At 37.8% G+C, this 24,700-nt stretch overlaps 1 protein-coding gene across 4 annotated transcripts in view; it reads left to right on the forward strand.

The window, feature by feature from the left end:
• Positions 1 to 22,215, forward strand: part of arnt2 (aryl-hydrocarbon receptor nuclear translocator 2) — a 168,101-nt gene extending 145,886 nt beyond the window's left edge. For all 4 annotated transcript variants that reach the window (XM_062029809.1, XM_062029828.1, XM_062029818.1 and 1 more), the window contains 7 exons: positions 4,531 to 4,603; positions 4,696 to 4,819; positions 5,043 to 5,145; positions 7,412 to 7,550; positions 11,060 to 11,210; positions 16,995 to 17,140; positions 17,251 to 22,215. In XM_062029809.1, coding sequence (XP_061885793.1) covers positions 4,531 to 4,603; positions 4,696 to 4,819; positions 5,043 to 5,145; positions 7,412 to 7,550; positions 11,060 to 11,210; positions 16,995 to 17,140; positions 17,251 to 17,349 — 835 coding nt within the window. In that variant the 3' untranslated portion in view covers positions 17,350 to 22,215. The remainder of the gene's footprint in view (positions 1 to 4,530; positions 4,604 to 4,695; positions 4,820 to 5,042; positions 5,146 to 7,411; positions 7,551 to 11,059; positions 11,211 to 16,994; positions 17,141 to 17,250) is intronic.
• The last annotated feature ends 2,485 nt before the right edge of the window (positions 22,216 to 24,700 follow it).

Genomic DNA, 24,700 nt, shown 5'->3' on the forward strand with positions numbered 1-24,700 from the left:
TGTTGAATGAGCCATAAATAGACCCACAAAACAAACTGTCTGGAGATGCAGAAATATAAAAGCATAATATAAGCCATATAATGAAGATAACACATGCTGTAAGTGTCTATGTTAGCCTATACTATCAAAATGACTATGAAAGCTACAAATACATGAGCATTCATGATTAAATGTTTATTTTCCCTGCAGCGCATCCTGGAGAGAATGATGCACTACGTGACTACTCTGCTGTACGTTGGTGCTTTAGGTTTAACTTTCATTACAATATTAAAGGCCTACTGAAACCCACTACTACTGACCACGCAGTCAGATAGTTTATATATCAATGATGAAATCTTAACATTGCAACACATGCCAATATGGCCGGGTTAACTTATAAAGTGCAATTTTAAATTTCCCGCTAAACTTCCGGTTGAAAACGTCTATATATGATGACGTATGCGCGTGACGTCAATCGTTGAACCGGAAGTATTGGTACCCCATTTATTCCAATACAAAAAAGCTCTGTTTTCATCTCAAAATTATACAGTATTCTAGACATCTGTGTTGGTGAATCTTTTGCAATTTGTTTAATGAACAATGAAGACTGCAAAGAAGAAAGTTGTAGGTGGGATCGGTGTATTAGCAGCTGGCTGTAGCAACACAACCAGGAGGACTTACTTGGATAGCAGACGCGCTAGCCGACACTAGCCGCCAACCGCACGTATGATCGGGTGAAGTCCTTCGTCCTTCCGTCGATCGCTGGAACGCAGGTGAGCACAGGTGTTGATGAGCAGATGAGGGCTGGCGTAGGTGGAGCGCTAATGTTTTTATCATAGCTCTGTGAGGTCCCGTTGCTAAGTTAGCTTCAATGGCGTCGTTAGCAACAGCATTGTTAAGCTTTGCCAGGCTGGGAATTATTAACCGGGTAGTTACATGTACATGGTTTAATAGTATTGTTGATCTTCTGTCTATCCTTCCAGTCAGGGATTTATTTATTTTGTTTCTATCTGCATTTGAGCCCGATGATATCACGTTAGCTCAGTAGCTAAAGAGCTTCGTCGATGTATTGTCGTGAAGATAAAAGTCACTGTAAATGTCCATTTCGCGTTCTCGACTCTCATTTTCAAGAGGATATAGTATCCGAGGTGGTTTAAAATACAAATCCGTGATCCACAATAGAAAAAGGAGAAAGTGTGGAATCCAATGAACCTAAGTTACGGTCAGAGTGAAAAAATATATGTCCTGCACTGCCTCTCTAGTCCTTCACTCTCACTTTCCTCATACACAAATCTTTCATCCTCGCTCAAATTAATGGGGTAATCGTCGCTTTCTCGGTCCGAATCTCTCTCGCTGCATTGTAAACAATAGGGAAATGTGAGGAGTCCTTCCTCCGGTGACGTCACGCTACTTCCGGTATAGGCAAGGCTTTTTTTATCAGCGACCAAAAGTTGCGACCTTTATCGTCGTTGTTCTGTACTAAATCCTTTCATCAAAAATATGGCAATATCGCGAAATGATCAAGTATGACACATAGAATGGATCTGCTATCCCCGTTTAAATAAATAAAAATCATTTCAGTAAGCCTTTAATGTATTATGTTTAATTGCAATGATGAAATTATTGAAATACAAAATCAGATTTTTTATGTAATTTTTATTTCGAGGATTTGAAGAAAAAAAAATTGATAGTGCATAATATGTCTCCAATAATTTCAGACTTCCCCATGGAAATAAAATGCAGTCCTCTTCAATTCTCAATAATACAATACAATATTCTCTTTTCCAAGAGTGCAATAAAACACAGTCTGCAGTTAAAAGGCAGCCTGCAATTATAGAAATAAAACAGCAGCCTTTTGAAAAGGTAAAGTATATCAAATTAAATAATATAGTTTAAGTTAGATTTCTGTGCATTATCCTCTTCTATGTAGTTTTCTGCAATTGCCAAGTAAGTAAGTGCAAGAGTAAATGCAGCAGCATCCTCTTTTCTTGACACGCACAATACAACGCAGCCGATCGGACCTGAGCAACAAAACACAATAATATCCCTATGTGTCATTCCAAATATATATTGAAAAAATTCAATAATCACTTTATAAAAACAGCCACTTTGTTACTAAATATGTGCCTATGACAGGATTGTATTCTTACCCATTTAATGTGACTTCTGTTTTTGGACATCACTGGATAGCTTCTCAACAGTAAGATGTAACTTTAATCTTCACGCAGGACTAGTAGCTCTTATCTGTGAGGAGGGTGCCGTAATTGGATTTGATGTAGTTTGAGTTTAAACTTTAAAATTCTTAAGAATATCTGCTTGCGCATATATTTGTTTTGTCTCCAACAGCCACCTACCTGGCACCATGCTGAGCTGAAAGGAACGTGTGTCGCAAGCTGACACAAATCTTTGTTGAAAGAAATGCTGAAATTTAATTTTTATTCAACACATTTTTACAGCGTTGGAAAATATTAAGAATGTTTGTGTTATGTTTGTCCTCCTACAGAAACCATATTAAAACAAAACAACCTTTTTCCCCCATCTTTTTCCATTTATATACATTTTTGAAAAAGCTCTAGGGAGCCACTAGGAAAGCGCTAAAGAGCCACATTCTTCAGCCGCGGGTAGCTGACCACCATCCGATGGCAATAACAAAGTGCAAGTAAAGCAAATTTAAGAAACTAATAGATAAACTCATATTATCCAGGGTCAGTCCAAGAAGATGTTTGAGAAAAGGGAGTTAAAAAAAACAAAACACTGGGAGGATGTTATTCTTATTATATAATGAAATATAGTATGTGTAAATATTGGCATTAGAAATGGCAGCAAATATTCTTGCATTTTTTTAAGTATAATTTTCAACTGTAACCGTAAAAAGCAGCTGTTTTCCTGATTTAAAAAAGTTGAGGGATTCATTAATTATGGCCTGGAATTAATTGATCTGATCAACCTATTTTAACCTCACCAAAGAACATTTTGAGAAATGCCTTCTACTTGTAGTGTTTTCATTTTAATACATTACATTACTGTTACATATCCAAAGATTTACATATAACCAAAAACAAGTGGCTTTATAAAGTAATTTATCAAATACTGTCAAAGCGCTTTGAGTACCTTGAAGGTAGAAAAGCGCTGTACAAGTATAACCCATTTATCATTTATTTATAATGTCAATAGGCTTGAACAGATGCAGCCTTAGCCATTTTCTAAAATAAAACACCAGGTCCATATACAATGCTGAAGTTCACACATCAAAAAACAATAAGAATACTTTTCTGAGCAATACCATGTTTTGAACGTTCAACGAACGTGTTGCTTTTGGTCTGCTTCAGATAGTATAAAATAAATAATACATTCCAATCAATCAAAGTGTTGTAAGTTAGAACATCAAAAATATAATTCAGGAGCATTGTTTATCATCATAAAATGAAATAATGAATAAAATACATCAAACAACCCCTTTAGGTAGGCTACAGAGGACATTGCAGTTGTGCTGACTTCATGCTTCCTTATTCTTAGTAAGAGAGGCCAAGTACTCTGTGCTCGGGCTGACAGCTTTTCATACTCTCCAAAATGCTGTTCTCTTTCAGTTTAATTTGGTGAAGAGCTAATGCTTTGGCTTGCTAAATAGCTGAAAGACCTCTCATATCTCAAAATGTTTTGAAAGTTTAGGTACTCATAAGTTGATGGAGCACTGTATATATTTAAAGATATATGAGATAGGCTTCAGCACCCCCCGCGACCCCTAAAGGGACAAGCGGTAGAAAATGGATGGATGGATGGATGGATATTAATTCTGAGACTTTTGGAGAGAATGGGGCATGGAGTGTTTCATTTGCATCTAAAGGGACTGTTTGCATACTGTACTATAAATCTGAATGGAGCAAAATTACACTAAAGGAGTGTGTTAAATGTTGATTAAAATCAGCATAGTTACCCTTTAAACATAAATAACATCTTCCTATTTTTAAATATTTTTAGTCGTTTTTGCAAAATTTAAAAAATAAGTCGCATCTTTTGAATTTTCAATACAAAAAATTTGAAAGATTTGGTCAAGGGATTAATCACCTTATTGCTCTCTTAATTTCATTGGGAAATAAATATAGTGAAGAACAAAAATAATACAAAGTCTAATCCCACCACCTTTGAACATCTGTTACGTACATCAATCAATCAATCAATCAATGTTTATTTATATAGCCCTAAATCACAAGTGTCTCAAAGGGCTGTACAAGCCACAACGACATCCTCGGTACAGAGCCCACATACGGGCAAGGAAAACTCACCCCAGTGGGACGTCAATGTGAATGACTATGAGAAACCTTGGAGAGGACCGCATATGTGGGTAACCCTCCCCCTCTAGGGGAGACATGGGAGAAAGCATTTGACTGATCCTCTGTGTCCTGATTTTACTCTGCCAAAGTGATGAACAGTACATACATTTTGGCAGTGAGAACAAATGTGAGGTGACAAGGTAAATGTGATAATGAGGATGATGCCAATAAATTGACCACCTCTTTGTTGATGATGCATATTTTGTGTTGTTCCTTGCAGACAGCTTCAGCAGCAGCAGGCAGAATTAGAGGTTCACCAGAGAGATGGACTGACTGCCTACGATCTTTCCCAGGTAAACTCAGTTATGACATTACATGAGAAATGCCTGAAAGTGAGACATATAGTACTTGATCTGCTTTGTGACTGAGCTCGTTCAAACCGCAGGTTCCCGTGCCCAATGTGAGCAGTGGTGTGCTTGAGGCAGGGAAGAACATTGAAAAGCCAGAAGCTCTTTTCTCTCAGGAGAGAGACCCACGCTTTGCTGAGATGTACACCAACATCTCTGGCTGTATGTTGAATTTTGATATCTTGTTCATGAATCATAATAGGTCTTCTTCCTTTTAACGGATATATAATGATCATTCATTTGTCCAACTTATTCAGAGTATTTGCATGGTTTTTAGGTCAATTTAAATAAGCTAAATGCTGATTTTAGTTTAATTTCCTCCCTTTGTTTGTCTTTTTCCTGTTACAAACTATAATTTGACTTTGTTTTATGTGTTTGCGCATAGCGGGAGACAAGAAGATGATGGTTCCTTCCTCTACAGCAGGAGGACAGCAGCTCTACTCTCAGAGCTCTCCATTCCAGCAGGGACACACTGGCAAGAGCTTTAGGTACTTTAACCATTCCAGCAGGGACACACTAGCAAGAGCTTCAGGTACTTAAAGCTATAAGAAGCATATCATCAACACTTTAAAAGTCTTCCAAGGTGTCCTATACAGCTTTTTTCTTGACTTGAAATCAAGTGCCCAATTGACATATGGGGTTTTGGCCAAAACGGCCTGATTTCGCAGCAGCTCTTTCACAAAGTTGTGGCAGAAGTTTTGAAGCTTATTTTTTCGGTAACATTCTATAAGTTTAGGATGTATACATTTGTTATCAATGTTGTCAGTGTTCTTTGTAACCTTTTGGGGCGGTAGTGGTCGGCCGGTATAACGGCACTGCCAGCAACTTAAGGGTTCCAGGTTTGATCCCTGCTTCCGCCATACGAGTCACTGCAATTGTGTCCTTGGGCAAGTCATTTTAACTACCTGCTCCCAGTGCCACCCACACTGATTTAAATGTAGCTTTAAAGATATAGATAATGGGTTTCACTATGTAAAGCGCTTTTAGTCTCTAGAGAAAAGCGTATAAAAAGAGTTCACTTCACTACATAATTCGCTTAACCGCAGAAAACACAGGATTTCAACCGATCTAACAAAAATATGTTTCATTTGCATATTAAATTCAAGTCCAGTTGTCATATTTGAACATACACAGTAATTTAGCAGTCCCACAATACCTCACAGGCCTTTTTCAGATACATGTTTGTCCCAAAACTTGTGGTGGAAGTTGTTTAGGTGTTTGAGATAAAATTTCAGGAAAAAGTAAAAGTTTGAATACATTTTCCCTCTGACATTTCTTGAAGAATGAGTAATTAAAAACAGCATTTTTCCAATATGGGGAAGGCTTTGGTATGGTATTTTATATATATATATTTTTTTTGTCATAAAAAAATTCAATCATGTGTGCTTACGGACTATATCCCTGCAGACTGTATTGATCTATATTGATATATAATGTAGGAACCAAAAATAACAGAAAGAAACAACCCTTTTGTGCGAATGAGGATGAGGATGGGGGAGGGAGGTTTTTTGGGTTGGTGCACTAATTGTATGTGTATCTTGTGTTTTTTATGTTGATGTTATTTAAAAAAATAATAATAATAATTAAAAAAAATTATTTCTTGTGCGGCCCGGTACCGATCGATCCACGGACCGGTACCGGGACCACTGTTCTAAATGACAAAAAAACACTAGCACGAGGTAGCTAACAATGCAAGTAATAGGGATTCTACTATTTAACCTATAAAATGTTTTCTTTGTTTTACTTCGGCCCAAAATAGAACAAGCACATTCTGAAAATGTACATATCACAAATAATCCTCATGACAAAACACTTCAAGTTAGTAGAAAATTCTGAGGAAAAAATTGGTGCCGTTTCAAAAATACTATGAAGAACACGATGAACTTCGACTTAATCTCAGTGTATCTACAAGCAGTTAAACGTTTAAGTCACAGCCCATCTATGATTGAACAAACAACTAAATAAAGCATAAATAAAAACTATTCTATGTATCAAGTACCTCATTTGTCATTTCCACATATTAATCATGTGCTAACTCAACAAATCATACAAACTGAGGTAGAAACTATTCAAGAGGGTTGAGTGATGCCTTCTAGGCATCACTTTGTATTGATAGAAAATAAAAGTTGTGCAATGTGTGAACAATTTCAACAAACCAAAAATAAAAACTTAAAAGACTGACAGTATTGCAGTAAATCGCACACTGTTCACTTTTTTTAAACTTGCAGACCAGACAAGAATTTTCACAGAACGATATCAATGTGCAGTGTCTCATGCACCATTTTAAGTGGGTCAAGGGGGAGGAGTCGCAGCCCCACTTTAGCATGTACCTCTTGTTTGGTATACTTGCTCGCCCTGGTATATACTATTTGCTTGCCTAACAGAATTGCTATTGCAACATCCAGTGGCCACATTTAGAAGAGCAGTTTTTTTAATTTAAAAATGCAGCTCAATTTAACACTTAGCAAACTTGTCTTGCGGGCCGCGTTAAACCTTTTTGCGTGCCTGAACCGGCCTGCGGGCCGTTTGTTTGACATCCCTGATTTAGAATGTGTGTCTACATTGTAGTCTTGAAATTATATGTTTCTGCCATTATTGTCCAAACCACAATGACAATAGTATGTTCAAGACAAGATAGTGTTAGGAAGCCATGGAGTTTTGTTTGCATTGAGTTAGTGAAGACTTTCCAAATGGAACACTTTTGGAACGCCTGATCCTCACTTAAGAACATGTCTCCTCTCTATGTCCACACAGTTCCTCTGTGATCCATGTCCCAGGTGTAAACGACATTCAACCATCAAGTTCATCCAATCAGAACCTTGCTCAAATCTCGAGACAACTTAACCCAGGACAAGTGTCTTGGTCAGGCAACCGACCCCCTTTCTCTGGTCAGGTAAGACAATCAAACACACAAACTGTGCTGTTGATTTTCTGTTTTACACAAGAATCCAATCAACTTAAATACACAACACAATAAAGACGTATTGGAGTAAATATCCCCAATTTTAAACTTTTTTTTTTTTATTTGACTGCAAAAACCCCATAGGCCAATATATAAGACAAATACTCTCACCTATTATGCAGGAATGCTGATTTTTACCTTAAGAGGTTTAAAATTTGGAACAATACACTACAATGGATTATAAATGAATCAATCAATAGACAAATCAGCATGCGATTAAAGTGTAAACTTTCAACTTCATTTTAGAGCTGTGTTTTGAGTGTGCCCAAACACACAGTGAAAATAAAACCACCATTTTATCCCAGCCCATGGACATAATTAAATGATTAGTCAGATAAATAAATGTATATTTTCCTTCTTTGATTTGCATAATTAGTATATTTTCATTTACTGCTAATTATTTTCATCCAGGTGTTAAAATGGTTGTTTTATTTTCAGTGTGTGTTTGGGCACACTCTAAGCCAGACCTGGGCATTGTGCGGCCCGCGGGCCGCATCCGGCCCTTTGTACGTCCCTGTCCGGCCCGCGTGAGGCCAATTATAAATTACAAAATAAATTTTAAAAAGCATCTATTTCGAGTGTGCAATACAACGGTGCTGCTTTTGTTTTGAAAAGCGTTATTTGTATTACTTCCGTGTGGACGTATGCTCGTGCGCGCAGCGGCAATCTCAAATTACAAAATAAATTTAAAAAAACATCTTTGTCGTGCGTGCAATACAACTGTGCTGCTTTTATTTTGAAAAGTGTTATATGTGCGTATGTCCTGTGAGGGAAGGCGCACAGCGACAAGTGATGCCCGCTAAAAAGAGAAAAGTTGATGACGAATGGCGTGTTTTCAACAAGACAAGTAAAGGTAAAGCTGTGTGCTTATTTGTGGTACACACGTTGCTGTGTTTAAAGAATATAGTGTAACGACCTGCTGAAGTAGATGTTGTCTTCTTGAGTTGCGTAAATGAGGAGTGAGGAGACGTGCGTGTGGAAGGAACGAGATATGTTGAGCTGTGTTAGTATAGCTTGCTCAATAAAAGTTTAAAAAGAGCGTCAGACTTGATGTGCACTTCTTCTGGACGCTACAATTGGTGGCAGAAGTAAAACTTTGCGCATACTGCACTGCTTGTGTGCTACGTCATCGGGAGGTACGTGCCACGTGAGGAGCTCGCCGCAAAGAGAGAGAGAGACAGAGAGAGAGAGAGAGAGAGAGTTTACAGGTGCAGCCACGCTGCTTGCCACGGGGGGAATTCCGCCCTCAATGTTCACTCCCAGGTTTGATGGCAAGGCGAACTGGGAGGCATTTCATCCCACTTCTGACATCAATTGTAGCGTCCAGAAGAAGTGCACACCAAGTCTGATGCACTTTTTAAACTTTTATTGAGCAAGCTATACTAACACAGCTCAACTTATCTCGTTCTTTCCAAAAGGAAAACCAATCCTCACTCCTCATTTCCGCAACAGCAACGCTTCCTCCTTCTTCGCCAATCACCTTACAGGCGTGCTACGTTCACAACGTTTTCTTATCTGGTTAAATAAAGGTTTTACAACAAAGAGGATGCAGGATAAAGTGACAGAAATTGAAATTTTTGTATTGTAATATACATCAGGAAGTGTTGTGTAAGAAAGTGTTAAAAATAAAACCATCAAAAGCCATCTGCTTTTGTATAAAGATAAGTTAGGTTAAATGAAAATATTATTATTATTATTATCTATCTTACGGTATATCAAAAATAATTTGAGCAAAATTTAATTGAAATATTGTCAGTGTGGCCCTCCAGCAGTGCTCGGGTTGCTCATGCGGCCCCCGGTAAAAATTAATTGCCCACCCCTGCTCTAAGCAATACTACCCCTATGCGCAAAAGTAATTCTTACATCACTAAATAAAGTATGATTAACAATATTTTGATAGAATGAAATCGATGCCAATATACTTCCTGTGATTTGCCACTGTTTATTGTTGTTGGCTACTTACCACTGACTAAACAAACACTTAATTTTACTCGGTTTTAATTCCATTGTGTATACAAAAGAGTTTTGGTGTCAAAATATGGCTGGTTGGTTATAGATTTTTCTCTCCCAGGATGTGCTCACATCATCTTAAGAATTAAAAAAGTCTTCTTAGAAAACATTCTTACACCTATTAAACATGTAGGTTTTTACTTTATCATATACATTAAATATATCAACTTTTTTCAGCTTCTGTATGTATGCTTTTTGGTGTTTATGTATTATTTAATGATTAATTAATTATTATTAATTAATTATACCATTATTATTGTTTATTAATCCAAGTGTCCTAGTCCCTACCGTACAGCATCTTTTTCAACCTATGCAGCACAATGTGCCAGCGTTGTTGTTGTTTTTGATTCTGTGCAGTATAAATATGTGATGTATCATATTGAAACAGTATACATGTTCGAAATGAAAAATTATTTAAAAAAAACAACTTAAAGCCTTGTTAAGCTGTTTCCTGACGCAAATGAATATCGACTTCAAATATCAGTTATCAGCTCTCTTGACTACTAATATCGTTATTGATCCTGAAAAAAACATATCTGTCAATCTCTAGTTTACGCACCACGTTGTATGGACGAATTTGTTTTGAAGTAATTCCTCATCTTCTGCTTAGTACTTGTTATAGAGTTCTGGAAAGCTTGATGTGAAAGCATAGTTTCGGAGTTAATTCAAGTTTCCAGCAAATAAATCAAATGACAGCAGTGAGATAATTTAGAGGAAAAAAATAAGTTTGCTGTTTTCACCATCGCTAAACAGATGTTTAAATCTGACATCATGTTCAAGTTAAGAGTCCGACCAACTCTGTGGTACCACTTTGGCTTCGACTGAAAATGCAATATAAATCTATCTAAACAGGAGGGGGCATATGTGAGGGCAAATAAACATGAGCTAACAGATTGTTCACTTTTATTAGAAGGCAGACAGAGTGAGGTTAAAGCAGAGCTCACATTGTGCTAAAAGAGATGCTCTTTCCTTGTCCTGATGCTACAGATGCTGAATAGAGTTCAACTTGTCTGCAGACTTTTGTCATTCTCTTTCAACAATTACTTTTGCATAGTTGTGCTGCAGACAACATCAGTAAAAACACATTTTATATATTTTGCCGAACTAATAAAAAACAAATGCAAAGTGTTTTAATGATTTCATATTGTATATTTCATCAACTGATCATCAAATTTGCTTTAAAAAGTCCAGAACACGTGAATTAAAGTGTTCGTCGTAACATGTATAGCTTCACATGCTATACTGTGATCGCTTAACAATTACATTTGGGCGAATACGTGTGTGTGTGGTGCGTGCGTGTGTGTGTGTGTGTGTTAATTGAATTGCACTGATCATTTAAACCTGCATGCATGTACGCAGCATAGCCGACTTAATTACATTTACTGCTCTTGCAGTTGTATGTTGAATATCTAGCTGTCTTTGCTCCACAGTCCAGTAAGGCCCAGTCCAGTCCGTTTGGTATCGGTACGGGCCATAGCTACCAGACCGATGCAGCCTCGTACAGTCCACTCTCATCCCCAGCCACCTCCTCTCCAAGCGGCAACGCCTACTCAGGACTGACAAACCGCAGCACAGCTTTTGGTGAGTCCTACATGTCACCTTGAAAGATGAGATTTCACATTTATTATTATTTATAATAATACTTATTATTTATTTATTTTTGTTGAAGGTTGTCATTATCTGTTTCGTTGTAGTTGTTGTTGTTGTTGTTGTGTTTTACTTTTGTTGCTATACCTGTATGTAAGAAATAACGCCTCTGAAGTGGCAGCTGGTTGCATCAGCTTTGTGCTCTTTTAGTCTCTTTTATGTCCTTGTGTTCTTTGATGTTTCCCTCTTGTTTTTATGTGTGTCCACCTATTTTTAGTGGAAGTTTTGTATCGGCACTGCAACCACATAAATTTCCCCATTGTGAGATAAACAAAGTCTATCCTATCCTATTACTGTAGAACAAGTTAACATTAAAGTACAATAAAAAAAATAGTGCCAAGTTGTACGCTTGAACTGCTTTTAAAACAAAGTAGCTTCATTTGGATTGCCCCAGTCTTCCATCCATCCATTTTCTACCGCTTGTCCCTTTCGGAGTCGCGGGGGGTGCTTGAGCCTATCTCAGCCATTCGGTCTTGTTCCTGTTAATTTTCTCAAAGCTTTAAAGGCCTACTGAAATGAATTTTTTTTATTTAAACGGGGATAGCAGATCTATTCTATGTGTCATACTTGATCATTTCGCGATATTGCCATATTTTTGCTGAAAGGATTTAGTATATAACAACGACGATAAAGATTGCAACTTTTGGTATCTGATAAAAAAAAGGCTTGCCCCTACCGGAAGTAGCGTGACGTAGTCAGTTGAACATATACGCAAAGTTCCCTATTGTTTACAATGATGGCCGCATGAAGTGAGAGAGATTCGGACCGAGAAAGCGACAATTTCCCCATTAATTTGAGCGAGGATGAAAGATTTGTGGATGAGTAAAGTGCAAGTGAAGGACTAGTGGGGAGTTGAAGCTATTCAGATAGGGAAGATGCTGTGAGAGCCGGGGGTGACCTGATATTCAGCTGGGAATGACTACAACAGTAAATAAACACACGACATACAGTATATATACTCTATTAGGCACAACACAACCAGGCTTATATTTAATATGCCACAAATTAATCCTGCATAACACCTGCGTGTTTGTTATGCTAGCTCCTAGCTCCTCTGCTAGCTCCTAGCTCCATAGAACACGCCAATACAATTCAAACACCTGATCAACACACACAATCACTCAGCCCAAAAGACCGTTCACCTAACCCAAGGTTCATAAAGCTTATATATTTTTAAAAAGTTACGTACGTGACGCGCACGTACGGTACGGTACGTGTTATGCTAGCTCCTAGCTCCTATGCTAGCTCCTAGCTCCATGGAACACGCCAATACAATTCAAACACCTGATCAACACACACAATCACTCAGCCCAAAAGACCGTTCACCTAACCCAAGGTTCATAAAGCTTATATATTTAAAAAAAGTTACGTACATACGCAAAAAAAAGTTGCGCACATACGGTCAAGTGATCAAATGTTTAGAAGCCAAAGCTGCATACTCACAGTAGCACGTCTGCGTCTTTGTCATCCAAATCAAAGTAATCCTGGTAAGAGTCTGTGTTGTCCCAGTTCTCTACAGGCGTCTGTGTATCGAAGTCAAATGTCCTCCTGGTTAGAGTCTCTGTTATCCGAGTTCTTCCATCTTGACTGCATCTTTCGGGAATGTAAACAAAGAAGCGCCGGCTGTGTACTGTTGTGGCTGACTACGTTCAAAAAATACGTCCATTTCGCACCAACAACTTTCTTCTTTGCTTGCCCAGCTTCCTTCTCCATAATGCAATGAACATGATTGAAACAGATTCACGAACACAGATGTCCAGAATACTGTGGAATTATGAAATGAAAACAGAGCTTTTTCGTATTGGCTTCAATGTGGAAGGCATACCCGTGTTCCCCGGTCTACGTCACGCGCATACGTCATCCTCAGAGGCGTTTCGAACCGGAAGTTTAGCTGCAAATTTAAAATGTCACTTTATAAGTTAACCCGGCCGTATTGGCATGTGTTATAATGTTAAGATTTCATCATTGATATATAAACTATCAGACTGCGTGGTCGGTAGTAGTGGGTTTCAGTAGGCCTTTAACATTTGTTACTAGAAAATTATGTTTTGTTTAAGTTAGTAGGGCTGCATGATTGATACATTTTTAAATCGTAATCGAATTATTCTATTATGTCGATGGAAATACAAATGAACATAGTTATATTTATGTTTTTTTCTATCATGTCTGGTGCCTCAATGCTATATTGTAGAACAAGGCTATTCAAATAAATTGTTCTAAGTGGCACTTTTCCAAAAAGCTAAGGATTGGGGGCAGACTTCTCCCTTCACTGTTACTCTTATTTTGAGAACCAGCATTCTTTGTAGTCGACATTTGTTTTGTTTTGTTTGAATGTTTACTTGTTTTGCAAAATACAAGTGCCAATAAAAAGTTACTGTTAAATTTTTACACCGGTCCAAGTTCTTCTCGACAACAAACCTCTTGTGTTTTTGTTTATATTTAATTTTCTGCTAAAATAAATTGGGGGTCTGGTCTGGGGTCATTCTCGGCCCTGCCAGTTCAATAGACCTGCTGTCGAGAGTGCTGTGCAGTGTCGTCCAACTAAGCGCATGGGAGAATAGGTTGCTAACTCTATACCCAATTAACTGACAAACCTGGGAAATCACATAAGCTCCTACTGGAGGTAATAACATAAGCACCCCAACAACTACCTCATAGTTTTACCCAAAAAATCATAATCAAAAATCAAGGGTAATATGGGGACTGTATTTTTTTTAATTGTGAAGCCCTACTTTATATCAAAGTATTAAGCTTGAAATAATTCCTAATGCATATAGTACAAATGACAGAATTGTAATCTTGTAAAAAAAAAATGATATATGGATTAGAAAATGTTTGAGAACCCCTGTCTTACACATTACGTCTGAGATCAAAGGTCTTGGTACATGTTTATTTCTGTGTGGCAATGCTGTAAATCACCAGATTACCGACTGGGTACTCAGTTGATATTATGCAGACGTTACAGAACTCACTGAAATAAATCAATCAATAAATCAGTCAGATTTTCTTATAAAGTCCTTATTCACAAGTGTCTCAAATGGCTTCATCACAAAGTCAGTGGCACATAGGTAAATGTACAAACTCCCAGAATAATCAAGAACTGGAGGTAGAAACCAATAGTAATACAGGCCAGTACAATTCTGTGTCCTCCCGATGCAGTTTATGTGCTTACAAATGCGACTGATTGTCAAGCGACTGCAGGTGTGCCTCGTTGTTCTGTCTCACACCGAAAGTCAAGATCTGGAAGGAAACACGAAGAACAAGGGAATAAATCCTAAAATAAGAAAAGAGAACACAAAATATTGTACATAATAATTTGAGTTAAATGAACAACTAAGCAGTAGATTGACTGACTCACTGTTGCAGAACCACATGACCATAGTGGCTGGAAATGGAATTCTATTAGAGCTGCTCACACCTCCTGCTGTTTGTCGTCCATATGGTGAGGGCAACAAAGCATTCCCGTGTTTGATGGCCTTTTAATGGACATACACATTATCCAAATAGATTGTCTCTGCCCTGCCACCCTCTCTACTTGCTCTCCTTCCTCTCGCTCCTTGTACACAAAGATGCTCAGTGTCAACTTGAGTTTATTTGTGTCTCACACTAACATGTGCTGTGTAGTAACTTAACGCACTCGCTCCTCCCGTCGGTACATTTGACAAACGTTTATGAAGAACGCGTTAAAGAATCCAGAATAATCCGAAATAAAGAGGCGTCACTTAATGAATGTCATCATTGAATCTAATCTCACATTATCTATTAATATAACAATTCCATACATGTACCCACCCCCAGGAGGGGTGTCCCCACATCTGCGGCCCCCCTTCCAAGGTTATTATTTTTACGGATGTGGGTTCAGATCAAATTGTGATTGATTTATGATTGATAATTCCTATACATGTGATACAAATATGCTAAATTGTAAAGCATGTAGAGACCGAAATGACATGCTGCCATGTAAATATCCAAAATAAGAATAATATTATTTAGTGTGTTAGATAACAGAACAAGGTTTTATTGTGCCAAATCAAATGTGCCCTTAAATTTTTGGTAAAGATTTATTTGAAAAATAAAATTAACTTGAACTTGTTGTGCCGTAGAGGCATCCCCATTGCCCCCGAATGTAATTATAAACACTGAATCTGGTTTAAGGCATGCCATTTATTTTCTTTCTGTGGTTGTTATGCTCCCTTGTTGACTCTCTTCAACATCTTGTTTGTGTCTGTGTGAAGACCAGATGAACATTTTTTGTATTATTTTGAAACAGAAACAAATGTCTCGGAGCTTCTGCTTCAGTTTAATGTTCTCAGTAGATTGTCAATATGGTTGAGCAGGAATGTGCGTGTAAGGATTTAATTGTAGTTTGCTCGCTTGTTTATGCATACATTTTTAGCCCGAGTCACTCATAGTGCAGAATGACCTATTTTTTAATAATGTGTTCATTTTGGCAACATAAATACTTCAGGTGCTAGTCTTGATTTAAATATTCTTTGACCCCGCCACTTATTTTCATAACAATAATACTGCCATTAAGACTGCCTCCTATTTATGTAACTAGATATGTTATATGTCATTGAAAAACTTATTTTGCTGAGATTTGACTAATATAAATCATTCCAATTCCAAATGTTGGATTAGTCTAAAAAGTAAACATTAATGAAACTTAACTGACAAGCCTCACACTATTTGAAAAGCTGAAAAGAAGTCGGGCAAATACGAACCTGTTGCGTTGACAAAGAGCAAATGAATATACTCCAGTAAAATAGGGCACACTACAGTGTTTCCCATAAACTGCCAAGATACCTGTGGCGGTGGGGGCGTGGCTATGGGCGTGGTCACCATGACATCATCGATAATTTACATAATTTACTACAATGATAAGATTTTCTCTAAAAAGGCTAAAAAAATGTATACTTACTAATTAATAATAACAGTTTTGTTTTAAACGTACATCCATCCATCCATCCATCCATCCATCCATCCATTTTACAATATAATTACAACACTTTATGTACATATTTATATACAGATTTGAACAATGAGTTATTCACTGAAATATATTTATTAATTGTGGTTCTTACAAAAAATATATCTTATAAAATATAAAAGCTAAAATGTCTCTTAAAGCTCTGCCCCTTTAATTAGTGCATACTAAATAATTTAACTTTAGCCTACCACTACAACCATATTATTTACCAGCAACATAAAGTGAAACAGAGGCAGAGGTGTCCTGCCACAGTCAGTAACAAATAAACAGAAAACAGTAGTGGTCAAATGCAAATAAGGCAACAAGAGAAGTATCCTACACTTCTCTTTTGTAAAGTAAATCTGAACAGCCTATATGGGCATCTACATCAAAACCAATACGATACCCGATATCTCTTTTTTGTGTATTTAAAAACTCCCCTGGACGCATACACATTTATTAGTATAACAAGAAAGAAAGTAAAGGTGTTGTACATGAAAAAGTAATATCAGACATGCACCTGAGGATAGGTTGATTGGCAACACTAAATTGGCCAGTGTGTGAATGTGAGTGTGAGTGTGAATGTTGTCTATCTGTGTTGGCCCTGTGATGAGGTGGCGACTTTGTCCAGGGTGTACCCCGCCTTTTGCCCGAGTGCAGTTAGGATAGGCGCCAGACCTGAGAGGGACAAGCGGTAGGAAATGGATGGATGGAAGATCATACCTACTTGAACTTTTGTTCACTTTCAGACGTGTCAGCAGAGAGCAGCCAGACTGGAGCTCAGTTTCAGGGTCGACCCAGTGAAGTCTGGTCACAGTGGCAGAACCAACACCACTCCCAACAGGCTGGGGAGCAGCACACACACCCTAATCCCACCCAGACTGAAGTCTTCCAGGTTACACATACACACAAGCACACAACCTGCGAGTCCAGAACATGTTATGGATGTTATTCATTGTGTGTGGTTCTGTGTGTGTTTGTATGTGCATGTGATTGTATGTACAGGACATGTTACCTATGGCTGGAGATCCCACCCAAGGAACTGCCAACTACAACATTGAGGACTTTGCTGACCTCGGCATGTTCCCACCCTTCTCTGAGTAAAAGTCACTCTTCGTCCTCACCGGAGGAAGCGAACTTATGTTGGCATCAATCTATTGTGTGGCGTTTTCATTGGATTGACGGCTTGAACCCATAAAGCATGCACACAAATATTCAGTGCACACTTTTGGAGCGTCTGCAGTACATCAACATACCTCATCACTGAATGACGAGTCAGATGGAAGCTACCTCAGTCAACGTGCAACACTTTGTCCACTAATCCATGCACACTGGATGTGTCTCAAATGGAGAACTTGCATCAGTTCACTTCAATAAGTATACTGTGTAGAGTACACTCTGTATACTAAACTAATCTCTAATTTACTGTCATTGTGCACTTCCCGGAAATTATGATCACAATATTTACAGTCATCTTCTTCTTTCCTTTTCAACCGTGAATTGCAACCACTCAAGTTAGTTCCTCCCCTTCCGCTATGTAGTCAAAAAGGCGACTATTGAGGGTGGTATGTGTCCTTCCCTGCACACTCACCAATTTGAGTATTTTGAGTACAACATCCGGGTACTGACAGTGTACTGCATTCTATTATACGTCTTTGTGTGAAGGCACTTATGTACTGACAAGATTAAATGTAAGTACAAAGGTGTAACACACTTTTATACTCAAAAGACTAAGTATAAGTAAGCAAGTGTAACACTATGTACTCAAAAGACTTAAATGTACCGGTAAGTACACAGGTGTTGGTGTAACATGGTTACCTACTGAAAAGACTAAGCGTAAGTAGTAAGTACACAAGTGTAAGACTGTTATGTACACAAAAAACTAAGTGTACATGTACAAATGTAACACTCTTATGTACTCAAAAGACTAAGCGTACGTACGCAAGTGTAGCACACTTATGTACTCAAAAGACTGAGATAATCCACAAACGCTAAGTGTAACTCTGCAAGTGTAACAAAAGACTAAATGTAAGTATGCAAATGCAACACACATATGTACTAAAAAGACTTAAGTGTAAATTTGCAAATGTAACACACTCATATAATCAATATACTAAGGGCCTGATCCATGCAAACGTGCAAATTTGATAGTACCAAAATAAGCTGATATACTATGCTTGTGTGCAAAGGATTGCATCTGTTAATTGAACAAATAAAGGAGCGCAATCCATATAGCGTGTTTGTTTTCATGAATATGCAGAATATGTGCTGATTATCCCACAATACTGGGAGGAGAAGAATATAAAATATAATCATCACCGCAATGAGATTTATCAAAACTACAACTGTTCTGCGGACGCTATATTCATATTTATTTAGCAAACTGGCATCGTGGCACACATGGCTGTGAGAAAAGAGGGAATCGCGCTGCAAATACAGCTGGACAGCCCGAGAATCCTTTGTATGATGTGTATTTGTCAACACATTTGGACTGTCAGAAAATAAATATTAGAAATACCTTCTATTCAGCAATATAATTTTTATAATTTTAACCTAAGGAGCTGCTTAAAACTAATCCAATTGATGCATGTTGGTGTCTGCTGGCATTTGTTTTAGTTCTGTTCATTTTTTCACCAAGGATATCTATACTATTATATCAGTGATGGTAAATGTGATTATTTTTACTGACTGGTACCTGTGGGTCAGGTGACAAAGTGAATCAATTCACTTGTTTCACTCCTCACAAAACGCATGCGCAAAAGCTTGCACATGGTTAATGCACGCTAAGGCTCGCCCCCACTCGATTCACTCAGCACGGAGCGCATGTGTAGAGCGTTGCACAGGATTAGCGCCGTCAACTGTGTACCGTCACAGGGCGCATGCGTAGGGACTCACACATATGTAACAAGTCATCCCATTTAATGACAGCCGCAAAAGTTAATGCTGCACAACTTTAGCGGTAACAGCATTGATTCAACAATTGTGAAACCAATTAAATATAAGTTCACTTAAACTTGATAAACTGCAGCCTTTATTCACAAATGTCACACAGTATATCCACAGTCGCAACAATTAACAACGTTATAGTTTTTGCCAACCACTCTTGTCTCTCTCTCTGCCTGCAGGCTTTCTTACGCAACTACTAATAATATTATTGCAATTTGAATGAGACCAAAATATCGCCATTGTGGAATAAGTAAAAGTCTATCATATGTGACGGCAGAAGTGGTGCAACAGCACCTGTTTCTGGTTAAAAAGTAGTATATGCAAAAGGAAATTCTTACAACTGTTTAAGCTTTTTGAGCGCTATTCCGGTAACCAAAGTGGACGCACCATTATTGAATGTGCACTACGTGTTATAGGACACTGCAATAAGGACATCTATTTTCAATTTGCTTAAAAAAAACTCAGTAAAAAAGAAAACAAACAATAGTGCAACATTACAATAATATTTAACAGTGCAAAATTAAATTAAATACCTAACCATAACATAGAGGACAACAGGCTAGCATGGACACAAATTCAGTTTTCAATTATTCCTTCCTGACTCGTTGGCGTTAATGGCCCCGCCACCAATGACCAGTGATTGAGTGTCAGTGAGTCATCCTTCATGATTGTTCAGTGACGAACAATGATTCAGTGGCACCCATCGTTCACTTTGTAGTTCTTTCACTCAGTATCTGTGATTCAGTGAGTCGTTGTCAAGCACCCGAGCTGTAACACAGGGAGTGATTCAGAGAGTTGATCTGAGGCAAGAAACATATTTGTTGCTGTTTCTATGGAGCTAAAGCATTTATAAAAGCACAGTTAGACTAACAGGGGCATATATATTTACATATTACATGGTTTATTCTCTCGAGTCACTGACCGAGTTAATGGCGAAGACAACATGTGAGTGCTGATTCAGTAAAAAAAACTTGCAGGTTTTGAACGATTTGTTCATGACTCGCACATCACTGTATTATAATATATCCCATATATGAAAAAACTATATGCATTGTCTTGCGTTAGGATCATTTCAGACGCATGAATGCACTGCAGTGTTTCGATGGTCCACCGCCTACCTAAAAATAGTTTTGGTTGTTTATGGATTGCGATTCTATATTGCAGAAAATGTGTTACACATTATAGTTGTGTGCTGTTTGTTCAACAATGTACACAGATTGGAGTGCATAATAACATAAATGTAGAGGGAAATGAATGTAATGCTGGTAGTACATGCAAAAATCTCATTTAAATAGGGCGGTCTGTGCTGCTTTTGCACTTGTTATCAATTGTTCACGCTGTCTTACAATTACCCGCAACACGCCCACGAATTGTACTCGCAATTTTATAGTTTGCAGACGTTGTTTAGAGCGTGTTATTTGGATCTTTGTACGTTTGTAGATCAGGCCCAGTGTGTAAGTACCCAAGTGTAAAATACTAAGTGTAACACCCTTACGTACTCAAAAGATTTACGTTTAAGTACACAAATGCACCAGTTGAGACACATCCATTGCCTTAGACTTGAGACTAGCTCAGTTTTAACAGAGGATGTTAGTAAACTCATCTTACATCCACACTTTTATCTCCTCAAATGGAAAACACTATTTTTACATGGCCGTGTAAAACTAGTACACTATGAAAACACTCATTTCTATTACCAAACATTTGCCGTCTCTTCTCAGCACAAACATGACAATAGTTGTAATGACCCTTTTTTTAAACATTTATTTTCCTATGAATGCTGTATTTTTCCATGACATGCTAGAATTGTTTTGTCTTATTGCAGGATTGTGGCCCACAACTCATTTTTGAATTATTCCTCAGCATATAAAATATAAATACTGCTTTACAATACTAAACATATCAAACCATTAAAATGCATCATGTTGTTACAAAACAAAATACAATGATGACTTTCTGGTATAATTGATTTCAAATTGAAAACAATATCCAAATGATTTAAACAAATTAAAAAAAGGAAAAACATTTATGTTCGTTAACTATAAAATATATATTAATTCGGAATTGTATTAAAATTGAATATTGAAAAACCTTGACTTTCAGCTCTGAAAAAAATATTATTTGTAAGATCATCAGGAATAACAGTTTCAAACTGAAATCTACAAATTTTTGGAATATTTTAATTTGTAAAAATAACGTAAATAATTATAATGGAAATTGTTAATTATAACTGTAGTTTAATAGATATGTTTCATTTTAAAAGTTTAAATGTTTAGTATGTTTGTTTGTTTTTTGAAGGAAGGACACCTCTCATCTGGGTAATATTAAGTAGAGAATCATATTGTAATGATGATGACTTTACTAATATTAAAAATCATCATGTCAACTGACTTGAATGAAAAAGCATCTTTCTAAACCAGTTGTGTAAATCGTGAATAAGATCAATCTCCTCTGCTCGCTGCTTTTTATCTGATCTCTGTGCCAGTCTTGTCCTGAAAACCGTCAGCGCTAATTTGAAAACAGAAAGAAAGCTGCAGGATAAAGTGTAATGGCAGCGTTGAACAAGTTCACCTCCATCTGCCTCATGCAGCACTAAGCTGCTCCTCATCATCACCTCATCAACCTTACTGCATAGACAAGGATTGTGTAGAAATTCAACATATAGAAGGAAAGGGTTAGCGTAAAGTGTACTTGATGATTGCTAACCATCCTGCTTTTCAAAGGGAAAACTACGATACTGGCTTAAGTCTTGTATTTGCTCTTGTACATCTACTTCATTTACTACATTTTCATAACTGTAGGGTACCAGCTTTTACACACAAACACACACATCAGTGTTTGCGCTTAAGATCTCAGATTTTTGTAAATAAATGTGATTTTCATGTGTTATGAATTGTGTTATGTGTAATAATATTGTGTGCAATGTGAGTAAATAACTGTTGGTATTTAGTTAGTTGTTAAATCTACTTTGACTGAATTGTGTTCTTTTTGTGTAACATGTGAATGGTGACAATAAATTCTTATTGGTCATGTGTGTCCACTTAACACGTGTAGCCACTTGATCCCAAGAAAACACATTACTGATACAGAAAGAACACACATATATTTTGAAATCAACATAAAAAATAAGAATCACATCATGGTGTCGATCTAAAACTTACACTGCCCTACTCAGTCAGAGTCAAGAACTAAAGGATGAAATTAGTAAATTGCTCAACCAAAAATAAAAAAAAGTTTTTCCATTTTTAAAAGGTATGATGTAAGAAGAACATAATAGAAGTTAACATTAATAATGGAACTACAAGCTTCACTTAGGCACTGAAGGGCCCAAGTTGATTTCTTAAAATTTCCCCCCACCATTTTTTTCACAAATTAAAATGTCTGTAAATATACATTATTATGGTGGCCTGGAAGTGCAAAACATCATAAAACAAATTATATTTACATAAAACAAATGAACAAAAGACAAAAAAGTTTCTATTTCAGGAAAAAAAAAGTCAAACAACTTAGAATTTCACAAACCAAAATAACAAAAGACAAAACAATTTACAAATTCAGACAATACAATAACAAATTAAAGCTGTGAGCAGCGTTGAATGGGCCGTTGCACTGCAGGGTTCACGCAAGTCGGCCGGCACGCATGACGCTTGTGACCCGTGACGGACCATCACAAATTTCAGCACAATCCCAGCAAGTAGAAGGAAGCTATGACAGTTATAATTGTTCACCACAATGGGGCGATTATTGCGGTGCAGTAGGCATGCAGTTGCGTCCCACCCAACACCCCAACCCACCATCAGAAATGCCAGGAAGATCAGAACATGTGTAAGAAATGTATTAGTTTTTCACCACAAGGGATCGTTAAAGGCATCACAGTAGTCATGCAGTTGCGTCCCACCCAACACCCTGACCCGCCATCAAACATTTCAGGAAGATAGGAGCATATGGAAGGAAGTTATGACAGTTATATGTTTTCATCACAAGGGGGCAATAATGGCGACGCAGGAGTCATACAGTTGGGTTCCATCCAACACCCCAACCCACCGTCAAAAAATTCAGGAAGATCGGAGCATGTCTAAGGAAGTTATTACTGTTACAATTTTTCACCACAAGGGGGCGATATTGGTGCCACATTAGCCATTCAGTTAGGTGCCACCCAACACCCCAAACCACCATCAAAAATTGCATGTCTAAGGAAGTTATTACTGTTATAGTATATTCTAGTATATAGTAGTCATGCAGGTTCGTTCCACCCAACCCAACATCAAACATTTTAGGAAGATCAGAGCATGTGGAAGGAAGTTATAACTTGTAGTTTTCCACCGCAAAGCAACAATATTGGCACCATTACAATGATGCAATCGCATCATACTCAATACCGTGATTCACCATCAAAAATTTCAGGAAGATCGGATTATGTGTAATGAAGGTATGACTGTTATATTTTTACTCCATAAGTAATGCAGTTGCATCCCACCCAATATTTTGACCCACGATCAAATATTTCAGGAAGTTATTACTGTCATAGTTTTCCACCACAGGGGGGCAATATTGTGCCGCAGTAGTCATCCAGTTAAGTCCCACCCAATTCCCAAACCAACCATCAAAAATTTCAGAAAAATCAGAGCATCTCAAAGGAGGTTATAACTTTTATAATTTTTCACCACAAGGTGGCGATAATGGCACCACAGTAAAGATGCAGTTGCATCCCACTTAACACCCGCATGTGGAAGAAAGTTATGACAGTTATAATTTGCCACTGCAAGGGGGCAACATTGGTGCCACTGTAGTGATGCAGGATGTCAGGAGGATCGGAGCATGTGTAAGGAAGTTAAGACAGTTGTATTTTTTCCCCCACAAGGGGGCGATAATGGCGGCGCAGTTTTTATGCAGCTAAGTGCCACCTAACACCACAACCCACCATCATAAATTTCAGAAATGTCGGAGGAAGTTATGACAGGTATATTTTTCCACCACAAAGTGGCAATATTGGCACCACTGCTGTGATACATTTGTATCCCACCCATCAAAAAATGTGGGACGATCGGAGCATATGGAAGGAAGTTATGACGGTTATAATTTTTCCACCACAATGTGGCGATGGTAGTGTCAAAACGAACGTCTTGGCATGATCATGATCAAAGCTACATGTACGAGGTCATCTAAAGTGCAGTAATGTCAGTTTGATCGTAATGACGTGGGGCAAATTTCGCCGTCAGGCTCCACCCACTTTGAATGGCTATGAACAGGTACTGATCCAATGGGCACTTCAGGGCGTCATCAACAGCATTTTTACCAAAAATGATCAAGATCTGAACTTGTGGAGCCTGCAAAATACGGGGACTTTTCGTGCATATTAAGGGCCTCAAAAAGACGTACAGTATAGAAAAAAAAGCAGCAATTTCAATCGGGCCCTTCGGTGCTCTGCATTGCCCCTGTGGGGCTTGCTCTGCTGCTCGGGCCCTAGAAAGCAAATTAACTTTTGAAAAGTTTCAGAAACCGGAAAGGG

The sequence above is a fragment of the Entelurus aequoreus genome, linkage group LG02 (assembly GCF_033978785.1).
Source record: "Entelurus aequoreus isolate RoL-2023_Sb linkage group LG02, RoL_Eaeq_v1.1, whole genome shotgun sequence".
Classification (NCBI taxonomy): Eukaryota; Metazoa; Chordata; class Actinopteri; order Syngnathiformes; family Syngnathidae; genus Entelurus; species Entelurus aequoreus.